Raw genomic sequence first — 14,292 nt, 5'->3', positions numbered from 1 at the left:
AACCAGATTAACCGTTACGGTGGTTATTGTGGCAAATTTAACATCGCCCCCTTCGTCTAATCAATGTCACGTGTAAATCGTCAAAGGAGATATCACGAGATACGTTTAAACTATCCAATCGTGCAGACAGTAACTACGATAGGCAGTTAATCGATGACAACAATTCTCGGTATTGACTTCCACATACACGTATTTATAATAATTTAACGGCTATATAACCATGCGTTACACAAAACCAAAACCGTTACAAACCATAACTAGACTCGTGCTAGCTTTTAACTAATCATTACTGTAGAGTTATCATTGTCACATTGAACAGTGACAGCAACCACACTAGCTATATCCATCTTCTCCCCCAACCTCATCAAACCAAATCATACACATCATACCAAAACCCAAGTCATCAAGGGCACCCCCAAGAACATATCCAAAACCCAAGCCGGCCGGTCGTTTGACCACCACTGGTCCAGTAGCACACCAACCCCCCACAGTCACTGACACCCTGGCCCCACCACGCGTCACCTGACCACCCACGCCGCTCACGCTTGGTTTGCATGGATTAGCTTAGCTTAGCTAGCTGCTGCTAAAAATGGCCACTGTTCACTAAGGCGATAGGCTAGCTAAGCCACTGCGAATGCATTCCATTCTCGGCCACCCCCGCCTTAACTGCGGTGGAATCATTACCGGCCACCCCCGCGCGAAATGCCGCATTTACCCTCCCCCGCACAAGACCACCCAGGGGTAGAATGGTCATTGCGCGTCCTCCGGCCGTTACTGCTTCTCCGGCGTATTTATACGCCGCGCCTGCGAGGCTGACACTGCAGAGCGCGCGGCGAGCTTGCAGCGGCGGCGACGGCGAGCGCGCACCGCCGTTGGCTTCCTCGTAGGTCGCGGCGGTGAGGTGAGGTGAGGTGAGAGGGATGATGAACGGAGGAGGGGGAGGGAGGGTGCCGACGTGGAGGGAGCGGGAGAACAACCGGCGGCGGGAGCGGCGGCGGCGGGCGATCGCGGCGAAGATCTACGCGGGGCTGCGGGCGTACGGAAACTACACGCTCCCGAAGCACTGCGACAACAACGAGGTGCTCAAGGCGCTCTGCAACGAGGCCGGCTGGACCGTCGAGCCCGACGGCACCACCTACCGCAAGGTCCCTCTTCCTCTTCCTCTTCTTCTTCTTGCAAATTAATTAAGCGATTTCTCGTCGAATTTCATTTAATCTTTTGCTCTTATATGGAATGGATTTCTTGCTTAATTTGCGTCGGCTGTAGAGGAGGGTACAGAATTTTTCTCGTTATCCATGATTGCCTTTTTGGCTTTTTTTTTTATTCCTCCTCGTTCCTGCAACGCGGCGCGCGTGCTCTCTCCTCTCCTCTCCTTTCTCTCCTCTGCTTCGTCTTCCTCCTTTTACTCCGATAATGGCGGGGGAAATTCTCTCCTCACCTCTCCTCTCATCTCCTCTTTTCTTTGCGTGCGTGGGACAAGCCACGCACTAGGAGCTCAGGATTACGCGTGCCGCCGCGACATTCCGTGGCCGTTTCCTGGATAAAAAGCGTTCGTTTTCTTTCTCTTTTTTTTTTTTTTTTGGTTTTGTTTCTTTGTTGTTTTTGGTATTAAAAAGATCTTCCGTTATCTGAAAAAAAATGGTTTTAGATTGTTGTTGATTTCATCTTCTTCATCTGTGGGGTGGAGAGATGATGCTGTGGCGCTGGGTCTTTTTAGCAAGATTTAGTGTCTTTTTAGGCAGGGAAAAGAGGTCGTAGTAGTAGTGGTGCTGTACTTAAAGCTCATCACTTTGTTTTCTTTCTTTTTTTTGTTCTTATTTTATTTTTGTCTTGGCAGAAGAGCAGTACTAGCATCTTTTTGGTTGTAGTACTAGCTCTGAAGTCTGAACATTGCTATCAGGATCTTGTTTGCAGAATACAATGTATCAAATCTATCTGTTTTCAAGCATTTCTTTTTGTTATCTATGGTGCTTTTTAGATGCCTGCTCTTCTTTTAAAAAAAATTTAAGGATTAGATCATCTCTTCTTTTCTGAAGTCTTCTGGATGACAAGTTGGCTGACAAGTGAAAACCGAAAAAAACTGAAGTGCTACTTGTTTTCAATTGAAAAGAAATGCAAAATAGGATGTGGCTTGCACGCGTTAGTAACTGCATGGTTAGACTGCCAAACAAATCGCTTTTGAATTAAGGTGTAGATTAATACAAGAATCAAAGATTGTTAGTATGTTTACAGAATCCATCTGCCCTGTTTTGTCAAAGTAAGTCTAAGTTGGCTGCAAGCTCTGCCTCTAGATACCTTGAGTAAATTCTCTTTTTAAGATTAGCATTATCTCTATGGATGCATCTATATGTAGTACTGGAGCCTGGACAGAATTGAAGCTGCTCATGTGAAAAAAGGACTGGTGAAAGAGGCAATTATGGAGACAAAAGTTAGTGGCATGGTCATAGGCAGATAGATATGGGCATGACCGAATATTACATCAAAGAAAGCTAAGGCTGTCACAGAAGCCTTTGATTTCAGAAAATCAACTTTGCATTACAGAATGACAAATTCTACCCAAGTATCTTCTTTCTTTTATTGCAATCGGCTTTTTAGAGCAGTAGTTGTTTCTTTTTTTTTTGTGTGCGTTTCACTGAGGATTTTAATTACCTTTCAGTTAAGTTTGCATTGCCACTATTTGGTATTATCATGGTTATAGTTTGAATTGATGAAAACTCCTGTGCCAGCAATGTTAATATTTCTGGCCATAATTTGTGAAGTTTTAATTCTGAGGCAGCGAATTTCAGTAAGAATTTGCATTCACGTTTCTTGTAACTTTATTTTCACATTGTGTTCTGAGGTGATTTTCTTATTCCTGTTCTGTACATCTGATTTTTGTTCTTCTATACAAAATGTCACATTTTTTTACTTAAAAAACGACACAGATTTTATATTCATATTTTACTGTACATGATCAAATCTTCTGATTTTTTTTATTCTTCTATGCAAAATGTTACATTTTTTTTTAATTCTTGTTAAACTGTACATGATAAATTTTTCTGATTGTTATTCTTCTATGCAAAATGTCATTAACTTGCTATTGTCAAATTCACCAATTTGGTTTAAATTTTCGCTTCAAAAAATTTGGTTTAATTTGTCGAACCGTTCGTCTGTGTGTTTCAGGGATGCAAGCCGCCGGCGTCAGAGCTCGCTGATCAGCTCGGCCGCTCGCCGTCGGCGAGCCCGTGCTCGTCGTACCAGCCGAGCCCGCGCGGGACGTCCTCCTTCCCCAGCTCCGGCTCCTCCTCCCAGATCACGCTCGGCGGCGGCGGCGGCGAGGGCAGCAGCCTCATCCCGTGGCTCAAGACCCTCTCCTCCGCCGGCGTCGGCATCGGCGGCGGCTCGTCGTCCAAGTTCCCGGCGCACTACTCCTACTTCGGCGGCGGCTCCATCAGCGCGCCGGTGACGCCGCCCTCGGGCTCGCCGCCGCGCACGCCGCGCCTCAAGACGGCCGCCTGGGAGGAGTACCACCACCACCACGCCGGCAGCGTGCTGCCGCCGTGGGCCACCGTCGGCGCGAGCTACGCCTACGCGGCCTCGTCGTCCCTGCCAAACTCCACCCCGCCGAGCCCGCGCCGCAAGGTCGCCGCAGCCGCCGCCGCCGGCGGCGGCGGCAACGACGCGGCGGCGTGGCTTGCCGGGTTCCAGATATCCTCCGCCGGGCCGTCGTCCCCGACGTACAGCCTCGTGGCTCCTCCTCCCAACCCGTTCGGCGCCGCCGCCGCCGCCGCGGGGTCCTCCTCGAGGGTGATGAGCGGAGCGTGCTCGCCGGTCGCCGGCGGCGACGTCCAGATGGCCGACGCGGCGCGCCGCGAGTTCGCGTTCGGCGGCGAGGGCGGCAAGATGACCGGGCTGGTGAAGGCGTGGGAAGGGGAGCGCATCCATGAGGAGTGCGGCTCCGACGATCTCGAGCTCACCCTCGGGAGCTCCATGACTCGCGGCGATCGCTAAGCTTACTTCCTCATCTCATCAAGAAGAAGAAGAAGACGAAGAAATCAAGAATTGGAGAAATCATCATCAGAGAGGGGTTCAGAAGAAGTTCATCTTATGAGGAGTCTCTGAACTGGGTTTAAATTCATGCAGGCCGTCGTTTAAGTTTAGCTTCTTTTTGATTTTTTTTTTTTGCTTTCTTATATCCTATAATTTTCGGTTGTTAGAAGACAATGAAAAGGAAAACATGGCAAGGGAAGGGAATTAGGATGTTCATGGTTAATGGGTTGTCAGACAGTTGGAGTAGAATTCAGAGAATAATTTTATACATTTTGCTTCCTGCTCATGATCAATGCTGGTTTATGCTCTGTATTCTGTGTGTTGCTGATTGATTATCCATTTATCCATTGCTACTCACTTTCCAGGATACTGTATCATTCTCTTGCTCATCTCATCTCTAGTAAGTATATTCAGCTTAATTCCATCATGGTAGAACTGAACTGGAACTGAAGTGAATTATGCATCTCAATGGTTCAAGGGCACTAGTATCGAGGACGGCACATTCAGTCAGACACCGATTGGACACTGCCGCATTACTGTATCTTCAGGGCTGGATGGACATTGGTGTTTGTTAAGACCAGGAATATACATTTTGCAGTGACAGGGACAGAGATTCCATTCATCTGCAGTGTGTGCTCTGGGCATGCCAGACAAGCTCCACATGCGGCACGCTTCAGTAATCATAGTCATTAGCTGCAGTGTCATGCACTCCCTCCGTCCCAATATATTAAAACCTAGGACATAATGAGACATTTTCTAGTACTACAAATCTGGACAGACCAATCTAGGACATGATGAGACATTTTCTAGTACTATGAATCTGGAAATTTTCCAGATTCGTAGTACTAGAAAATGTCTCATCCTGTCTTAGGTTTTAATATATTGGGACGGAGGGAGTATTTTCTCACAACTCATCATGTCAAGTGCAATGGCATCATATGAACAAAAAAAAAATACCACCACTACCTTGATGAAGTCATTTTCTGTTTTATCTTTTGTTTCTCAGGTCTAGTGCAATTCTGCATGAATTTCTTGCATCAGAATTACAGGCTAGCTGAAACAATGTAATGAAGTAGTAGTACATTTTAGTTTGCTATTGCATTGCCAGGACAAAATAATTACCCAGGGAATGCAACAACACACAACATCACAACAGGATGACAGAGCCAGTACAACCAGCTTTTTCAGTGTCCTCTTTAGGACCATCAAAAATGACTATACTGCCTGTGAATTCTATCAAGAAGAGAGGTTGGGGGACCCTCCTCTTTTCCCCTGGAGGAGGTGCACAAATTCAAAGATCATAGAAAAGATGGGAGGGCATTCACATGTACACTGAGAAAAAAGTTGCATGCAACCAAAAAAAAAAAACAGTCCTAGGTCATTCACAGCAGGAGTGCTGATCAATGCAGCTGAAGAACATGCATGCAGATCATCAAGGGGAATGGAAAATAGTAGATATTTTTTTCTTTTATATCTTGAAGCAAGAAGGGATCCAATGTACATGTATTTACATTTGGTTTTGTGGTAACCATGATGTGAAACCTTTGGCGTGTCAATGAATGGCAGACTGTACAATTGCGTAAACTGCAACCAACGAATAAGTGAAAAGATCGCAAAACCGCAATCCAATTACTTGACAGAGAGTTCCAGAATGTATTTACCAGAAGACACAACGCATACTAGAGACCTAAAGCGATTGCTTCTCAGGATTGTCAAACAATTCTGACAGAACCTTGTAGAGCGCAGCGGCTGCGGGTGGTCTAGCCATGGATCCCATAAGGATATCGGGTGCCTTTATTGGACCACCATAAAATCGGGCATTTTCTGTGTCTCGGGTTGATACTAAGCTACCATTGAGAGCACAGCCCACAAAAGCACCTGCAACATAAGACAGATATACAGACTCAGTTGTTACATAAGACAACCCTGAATGGTCTGAATGACCAGATCTAGCCACAAGTACTTAACAGTTAGCAATGAACATTTATTTCTTGAAAAATGGTACTATCCTGCTACACTTAATTGAAAAATTCGACATCAGATATTGCACGAATGAACTAAAGTGTCACTGTAATACTACTTAGGTTTGTCACTATAACTGCATCCAGCAGTCTAGAGTGGTTCACAGTTGGCATTATTATTTTAGTCAAAAAGTTCAAATTCAAAAAGCAATTCCTCGAAAATAAATTAATATGCATATGACATGGTTTGCACTCCTATGAATATGAATTCCACAAGTGCATATATATATTAATATTACATTAAAAGACTGTCAACAAGTTAATTGTTCAGACTAGAGTCCCAAGTGTTCTCAGGGTGCCTCAACGTATAAATGTTTACCTTGTGAGAAAAAACAAGGTAAACATTATTTCTTTGTGAGAAAAAACAGTAGGAATGGCTAAGCTTACTATAATGCCTACTCATCAGTAACAAAATAAGTTCGTGATGTAAGCCAATGAAGGCCAAGAATTTGTGCACTTATCCAGTGATAAGATATACTAGGACATATTTTAGTCATTCAAAGATAAAGCTAATAATAGAAGGGTCAAATTACTAAGCTATGGGCCTTTTGAAACAGGTCCTGGTGTGTTGGTATAAAAGGTATGCAGAACTAAAATTGGGTTTAAGAGGACATTCCCAAACTTTGTAGAATTACTCGTCTGCCATTTGAAATCCAAGAGAAATAATCAACTTGCAATGGATACAAACAAAACCCTTTAAATTACCTTAATATATTGAGAAACTATGGGTCAAGGACCCCAATCCAATTCTGTTGTTTTGTTTTAAGAGATTCTAAGACAGAATTACATGTTTATTTGACTCTTTGTGTAACCATGAACTGTCCTGTTACACATATTCTCCCAACCATCACCATCACCACCAAAAGAAGTTATTCACGAATATACAGTCGTATCATATAATAAAGCATGTGTTCCATGTTGAGCGAGGTGAAAATGAACATATGAAAGAAGACGCCAAAGTGACGCATGCCATGGAGTAAATTTGAAACAAACCTTTGCTGCAACTGTATGTGTAACATGCAGCATAACCACCATCACCGGCACGAAAATCAGCCTCAGCTACTCGTCCAACATGGCCAACAGAAGCACTTACACCAGCACCGACTGACAAATGTGCCTTTCCACTGAAAGTTTTAACAGCTTCTGTGTTCCTCAGCACAATAATGAAATCAGCTAGCTCACCTCCAGCCTGATGGGTAAGTCGGAAATTATCTGATTTTGTTATGATGTGCTAGTGTGATGATAAAAGAATTTGCACATAAAGGACACTAGAAAAGAAGATGTCACCTGAGCTCCATATCCAATACCACAAGTGGCGATGGCTGAAGGGGGTGACCATGAACCATCGGCTCTTCGAGCAATAACCAGCCCAGTACCAACTTTATATGCAACCATCATACCGACTTTTGCTACAGTAATTATAGCAAGGCCTTTTGCTTGTTTAAGGATAGTATAGGGGATAGCCTTTTCTGGTTTCAGTCTTCCCACCTGAATGGCACATGGAAGAAAAAAAAAATGATTGCACTGCTACTGGTTGGTCTCCTAACAACTGAACTAACTGAACAATCAGCACTTTCAGAAGCTAGAATGATGTGGAAATCCAATTTTAGTTTGTATAATACTTCGTACCAGCATTCGACAGACAAAATGATTCTCTAATTTGAATATATCACTAAAACAACTAATGTAGATATCATTTTAATTAGTTGGCAGCATTTACTGTAACTTGAATGGTCTAGAGTTATTATAATAAAGATTGGGGAATGGATGAATGTAACACAGGTATGTCTTTAAAAAATAATAGATATCATTAACAAATTATACAACAGAGGGAAGACCATAAACGTACTGAAATGTTGTGGACAACCATATGATGCCACTATAGATTACACAGGTGTAATTGTGCAAAAGCTGAGAGCAAATATCTATGCAATTCTTATCCAATCACCGGGTTAGGTTTTTCATCTATTCAACTCAAACTGAAAATTACTTTGCAAGAAATATGGAAGACCATACTCTGTTACAAGTCTTATAGATATTATTATTGTATTAGCAAGAAAGGAACATATCAATTACTTAATGAGTGATGTCCATAGTAAATCATATATAAACTGTTGAGAATTAAGACATGATAAAGCACCTTAGAATTAGGTGACAAGTCTTGATAGGCTTATGACTAAAGCATAAGCACATGATTTCTCAAACAGTAAAAGAGAAGAACAAAAGAAAATGTCTAAAAAAAATTACAACAGCACTGATAAACAAATTCAACAGTAAACAATTTAGGGTAAAAAGGCATACCTTACAGTAACTATTCAAAGAATTTGCAGCCTTGTAGATCTCATATTCCATTGTGTGTGCGTAAGGGAAGTTCAGCCACGACCTCAATGTACTCAGATCAGTGACATCATTAGTTGGAGGTTGTGAAGCACGACTGATCCGATTCATCAAGTAAGGTTGAATACTCTCTAGACGTACCCCGCAAACATCACAAACCCTTTGAGGTTCTGAAGTATTAAATTTCGGTGGCATCAAGCTTCTACCCTTTGAACAACCACCACAAAACACACCACCACAGAAACGACAATGATGTCGAGAGCACATTATCGGATGAAAACGCACGTTACAGAGCATGCAGGCGCTGGCAGCGCTGTCAGGTAACCATATTGTTCGTTCAGTCTCTAGGAGCTCATTCGCAATGCCAGCATTGGCATCTGCAAGTGTTTGGGCCATATCCTTCCAAGCTTCTTGGAAGAAAAACTTGGACAACATAGACATACCACGCCTCCCAAGATCATACGATGCAACTGATATTACCTTATCCTTTGCCGCAACAACCATCTCAGAAAATACATCCCACATCGTCATCTCCTTGTTCTCTTCATCTATCTCCCAGTTAAATTCGTCTTCTGGAAAGTAGTCACCATTATGACCAAAGCCCTTATGCCACTCCTCGTGATCGCGTTTGGTCATTGGCGGGACAGAAACAGGCACCCAGATGCCAGTATGTTCGTGAAGCGGGGGATCACAATGGAAGTTCATCCCTTCTTCCCTCTTTACAAGATCCTCACTCATATCAGTGTTGCAATCACTTGTAGTGGTAGTATCAGGATCGTCGACCACGCCATTTTTGGCAGGAGGGTCATCTGATTCTTCCTCGAACAGGTTGAATCCCTAAATTTGGAAAATAAAATTACAACAGAAACCAATATGGAAATTCGTTCATGTTTAAAAGAAGTAATCGTAGAAAAGCCCCATAATTCCCAGCAGCCAAAGCGGCGACGGCGATGAGCAGCAGCAGCCATACAATCCTAAAAACCCAAACCTTCTTTTTCTTGCTTCTCGCTTAAGCGCTTAACCCAATCACCCATTAAAGCATTCTATTTTCCATATTCCTCCATGATTCTCACAATCACACAGCAAGCCCTAATCACCCAACCAATCGCCCAAACCACAAGCTTTAAAATCACGACGAACTCAACCAAACGAACTAAGCGTACACGCAACCAATCTTCACAGTGACGAAACCGCGTAAGGGGAGGGAGAGAGAGAGAGAGAGAGAGAGAGAGAGAGAGAGAGAGAGAGAGGGGGGGATTGCTCACCGCAACGGCGGTCATGCCATCGCCGCCGCCGCCGCCGTGGTCTTCGTCGTCGTCGTCCCACCTCACCGGCGAGTCGCAGCCGGCGGGCTGGCCGGAGCCGCCGTCCGTGGGCCGCGCCGGGTAGTAGGGTCGCTCGGCTCCCGCCATGGGGGGGCTGCCTCGGAATCCGGGCTCAGCCGAGGTGGGGGAATCGACGGCGAGGCTCTCGATCGAAAGTTGGAATCTTTGCTTCCGTTTGTGGGTACAGGTGGTTGCTTTTTGGAGGCGGCGGATTGCGACGGAGTAGGAGTAGCAAGCGGAAGAGGAGATGGAGATGAGCTCCGGGGATTATCACTACTCCGTAATTAATTAACTAATAGTTGATTAGAAAGATAATTATTTCGTGCCAGAATCTCTCTGATTTTGAAAACGTTATTTCACTTTATCATTTTATTGGTGAGAGTTGAGGGTTTGACCCATCGCATCCATTTTAAATTCTTGTGAAATTTGTTGGTTGTGTGACCATGGACAAAGTCGGAAGATATAACCTATTTTTATTATTTAAAAATAATATGTTAATTATTTGGTTAAATTATCACTCAACTGTTAAATGTATATTTATAACGGTAAATTTATTGTAGAACTATCGAATTATAAGGTGAAATATTCTAAAAGTACAGTTTTAATAATAAAATTATTAGAAAACTACTGATTTTGCGTTTAATTAATTGATTAGAAAGATAATTAGGAGTATGTTAATTAGAGTAATGATGATTTGGTTTCTTGGCGTTGATGAGACGTTGGCCCTGTAAGAACTCGTCTGCATGGTTCCAAATTCCGGCCCATTATTATATATGGGCCTCATTTATGTGGGCGTGAATCGTGGCCCATTCGTGTGGGCCAAAATATTAGTCCAAATTGGAATAAGTTCATCTGAGGTCCCTTAACTTGTCAATGAATCCGATTTTCTTTGTTCAACAGATACAACGGGTCACCCAACTGTCAAAACCAGTGTAGATGAGATCCCTCGGCGGTTTTAACGACAGTTTTGCCTGACGTGGCGTCTATGTGGTAAATTTGACTTGGTCTTCATCTGATGTGGCATTAACGTGGTGCTTACGTGGCAATTCGATCTGGAAAAGCAATAAACTTTGTAGGACCCACATGTCAGATTCACACATAAATTAATAAAAATTTGTGGGGCCCACGTGGGCCCCACATGTCATTCTCATCATCTCGCTTTCTTCAACTCTCTTCCCCTCTTCTTCCTCCTCTCTTCCCTCTCCTGTCCCCGAGGCGGCACGCGGCACCCGGGCGAGGAGGGAGGCGGCGCACGGCGACCAGGTGAGGAGGGAGGGCTCCGACCCGGATGTGACCATCAAGGACGTCAGCGATAGCAACCGGACGAGGAGGGAGGCGGTGTGCGGTGGCCGGGCAAGGAGGGAGGTGGCGCGGCGCGGCCGGGCAAGAAGGGGCAGCGTTGTTCTGCTGGGCATCGCGGGCAGAGCGGCCGACGGAGTGGAGCTACTGCGCTCATCGGCGATCTCCTCTTCTGCCTCTTCCTCCTCTGGTCACCTCCGCGCATCCGCGGCTTGCCACCGCTCTGTTAGCAACCTCCTCCTCTGACCACCTCCGCCTGGCGTTTGCCACCAGGGTGCATCTGCTGTTGCTCCACCCGCCCCTCCGTTCCGCCCGCGGCTTGCTGCTGCCGGCGCCCGCTCCTCTTCCCCACCGTTGCTCCGCCGCGAGGATGATGGAGAGCCGAGAGGGCTTGTGGGGCCCACGTGGGCCCCGCCATCTTTATTTTATTTGTAGCTGACATGTGGGCCCCACCATTTTTATATTAATTTATATGTGAGGCTGGCATGTGGGTCCCACAAAGTTTATTATTTTCTGGATCGAATTGCCACGTTAGCACCACGTCGATGCCACATCAGATGAAGACCAAGTCAAATTTGCCACGTAGGCACCACGTCAGCCAAAACCGCCGTCAAAACCGCAGAGGGGCCTCATCTACGCTGGTTTTGTCAGTTGAGGGACCCGTTGTATCTGGTTTTCCGATTGAAGGACGATTTTAGTTTTGACTGTTGAGGGACCCGTTGTATCTGGTTTTCCGGTTGAAGGACGAAAATCGGAATCGCTGACAAGTTAAGGGATCTCAGATGAACTTATTCCGTCCAAATTCTAGGCCTAATGCGGTACGTTAATATCTTGGCCTGATTACGTGGCTGGCCAGAATGGAGGCCCATCAAACAAGGACAAATCAGGCTACGGGCATGGGCCGAAATGCTGATTTCTTGGTAGTATTTTTTTTTTCTTTTTTTGTTGTTGAAACCTAGTAATGTTTTCTTCGATCTACTTCTGTTCCAACTAGTCAAAGATAACTTTTTTTTTAATTACACAGTACAACGCAGACACTCACAACGTACGTGCACTCACCTGAAGACCCCTGTGAACATACGCACGCAAATCCTACCCCTATGAGCATCTTCGAAAACTCACCCCTATGAACACACGCACGTCACAACGTACGTGCACTCACCTGAAGACCCCTGTGAACATACGCACGCAAATCCTACCCCTATGAGCATCTTCAAAAACTCACCCCTATGAACGCACGCACGCAAATCCTCCTACCCCTATGAGCATCTTCAAAAACTCACCCCTATGAACGCACGCACGCAAATCCTACCCCTATGAGCATCTTCGAAGACTGGGCCGGCAAATCCTGGAGATTGACGAAGTCACCACAGGCGCATCGCTGTCGATGGGTACGTCGCCTACCACTGAAAGCACAACGCCGTTAAATCCTGGAAAATTCGCTCCCATGGGGAGTCGAACTCAGGACCTCAGGTGCTACTGAGACTCTTGTAACCACTAGGTTACAGGCCCTTTCGCTAGTCAAAGATAACATTGAATGGCATAAAATAGGAGCTCTTTCTATTATTATTCATAAAACTTTTGCATGAAAGAAAAATCTAAGATTCAAATTTTGCATGGCAAAATCCCCTGTGCTACAAAGATGTATTTTCCTTAAGCATTTTTGCATTTGCATCGATCATTCGATCGGTCAACTCCCTGATTTCACTTGGGGCAAGACAATTTTATTCAAGTCCAACTGTACCGGCCAAAGTGCTAAGATTATTCAACTCCAGGCAACACGTTTGCCCCCATTTCCAGATAATTTTAGTTTTTCATTATGTGAAAAAAAAATAACCATGAAAACATGCATGTTAATTAGGGGTTGAAAAGATGAACAAATTTTGTCAAAGCTACATAACTCACTTAAATCTTATAGAAGAAAGTTCAGTACGCGCAAAGTTTCGCACCGGTCAGACAGATACGTGTACCATAGTTGTAGCTTCGGTTGGTTTCAATTGTGACTGATTAGGTCAAATTCCAGAACGTCTTGACTTGATAGTGTGCATGCACACACGATGCATGTCAAATCTTGGTATATAAGTGAACAAAAATGACCAAATTTAAGTTGACATTTTATCCACCTTTACGCGACTAAAATGCTTAACCCCTTTGAATCATAGGAATGGAAAAACGGAGGAATAGAAAAAACATAGGATTCTGACAGAAATACAAGTGTAAAACAGAGGATTGCAAAACACATGAATGATTGTTTGATTGGACCACAGGAAAAACACAAAAATCGGATGAGAGAGATAGACTCAAAGGATTTTTCCCAAGAGGTTGGACCTCTTGCTAAGTTTTCTCCAAAATCTATATGCAATAAGCCATTCCATAGGAATTTTGTAGGATTTGGAAAACTTCAATCCTTTGAATCAAAGAGCTACATAGGAAAATTTCCTATAGGATTTTAATCCTATAAAATTTATTCATAATTCCTTTGATTCAAAGGGGCCTAATTAGCCAGCTTATCCTATATACACGAAGTTGGGAATTTTACTGTTTGCCAATATTCCCAAACGGTACCGTACGTAGAAATACTACTTTGTATTCCTTCCGATTATAAATATTTGCCACAATTAAGTTTGATTATTTGTATTATTTAAAAAACGTATAAATATACAAGAATATACATACTTAAAACATCTTTAAAAATAAAATAAATCACACTAAAATATTTTATAGTTTTTTTAATAAGACGAATGGTTAAACTTCATCGCCAAAATCAATCGTTTAAATATTTATGATCAGACAAAATCATGTACACATAGATACGTATGGTATATCTATTCGCCTATATATATAATTCCAAAATATCGGGTCGTGTACACGGTCAATGTCTGGCCATGTACACAGCCAGACAACCTGGGGTCTTCCGGCTAACTTCACAAGGTGGTGGGCTAGACGATCTGGGTTTAAAGCCTTACCCTTTTTAATTATTTGATATTATGTCCTTCCCTCATATTCGCGTCTTTTTATGTACACAGCCAGATAATTTAGAATTGCAGATATATAGGTGAATAGATATAATGTACACTATAAGTGTCAATGTGTAACCGATAGTTTTGCTGGTTAATTTGTGCTACTGATCGAGTGATCGATCGAGCACACGCACTAGCTACTAGATCAGTTGGACACGGGCATGGCAGCGCAGTAGCCAGTAACGGCTGCGACTTGGGGTTGGGGGCCTCTCGATCGATCGGTTGCGCGCGTGCGAGTGCGACGATGTAAGCGGATCGATC

General features: G+C 43.9%; 2 protein-coding genes across 2 annotated transcripts; one reads left to right on the top strand and one right to left on the bottom strand.

Moving 5' to 3' along the window:
• The first annotated feature begins 583 nt into the window (after positions 1-583).
• Positions 584-4,322, top strand: LOC127761159 (protein BZR1 homolog 4). Its single transcript, XM_052285401.1, has 2 exons — positions 584-1,145; positions 3,163-4,322. The coding sequence occupies exons 1-2, from the start codon at positions 921-923 to the stop codon at positions 3,988-3,990; spliced, it is 1,053 nt and encodes a 350-aa protein (XP_052141361.1). The 5' UTR covers positions 584-920; the 3' UTR covers positions 3,991-4,322.
• A 1,145-nt stretch (positions 4,323-5,467) lies between these two features.
• On the bottom strand, positions 5,468-9,963 carry LOC127764456 (uncharacterized). Its single transcript, XM_052289337.1, has 5 exons — positions 9,653-9,963; positions 8,352-9,224; positions 7,338-7,538; positions 7,044-7,239; positions 5,468-5,907 (listed from the first exon to the last, which is right to left on the bottom strand). The coding sequence occupies exons 1-5, from the start codon at positions 9,797-9,799 to the stop codon at positions 5,717-5,719; spliced, it is 1,608 nt and encodes a 535-aa protein (XP_052145297.1). The 5' UTR covers positions 9,800-9,963; the 3' UTR covers positions 5,468-5,716.
• Between the last annotated feature and the right edge of the window lie 4,329 nt (positions 9,964-14,292).

The sequence above is a fragment of the Oryza glaberrima genome, chromosome 2, assembly GCF_000147395.1.
Source record: "Oryza glaberrima chromosome 2, OglaRS2, whole genome shotgun sequence".
Classification (NCBI taxonomy): domain Eukaryota; kingdom Viridiplantae; phylum Streptophyta; class Magnoliopsida; order Poales; family Poaceae; genus Oryza; species Oryza glaberrima.
The sequence above is the reverse complement of the archived record's forward strand: the minus strand, read 5'-3'. Positions and strand labels throughout refer to the sequence as shown.

Bases quoted from the DNA above. Each gene is read 5' to 3' on its own strand.
- LOC127761159 (XM_052285401.1), top strand. From the start codon at position 921: ATGATGAACGGAGGAGGGGGAGGGAGGGTGCCGACGTGGAGGGAGCGG. The intron at 1,146-3,162 runs GTCCCTCTTCCT...TGTGTGTTTCAG, and splicing joins ACGGCACCACCTACCGCAAG to GGATGCAAGCCGCCGGCGTC.
- LOC127764456 (XM_052289337.1), bottom strand. From the start codon at position 9,799: ATGGCGGGAGCCGAGCGACCCTACTACCCGGCGCGGCCCACGGACGGC. The intron at 7,539-8,351 runs GTATGCCTTTTT...TGTGCCATTCAG, and splicing joins CTTTGAATAGTTACTGTAAG to GTGGGAAGACTGAAACCAGA. The intron at 5,908-7,043 runs GTTTGTTTCAAA...CTTATGTTGCAG, and splicing joins CACATACAGTTGCAGCAAAG to GTGCTTTTGTGGGCTGTGCT.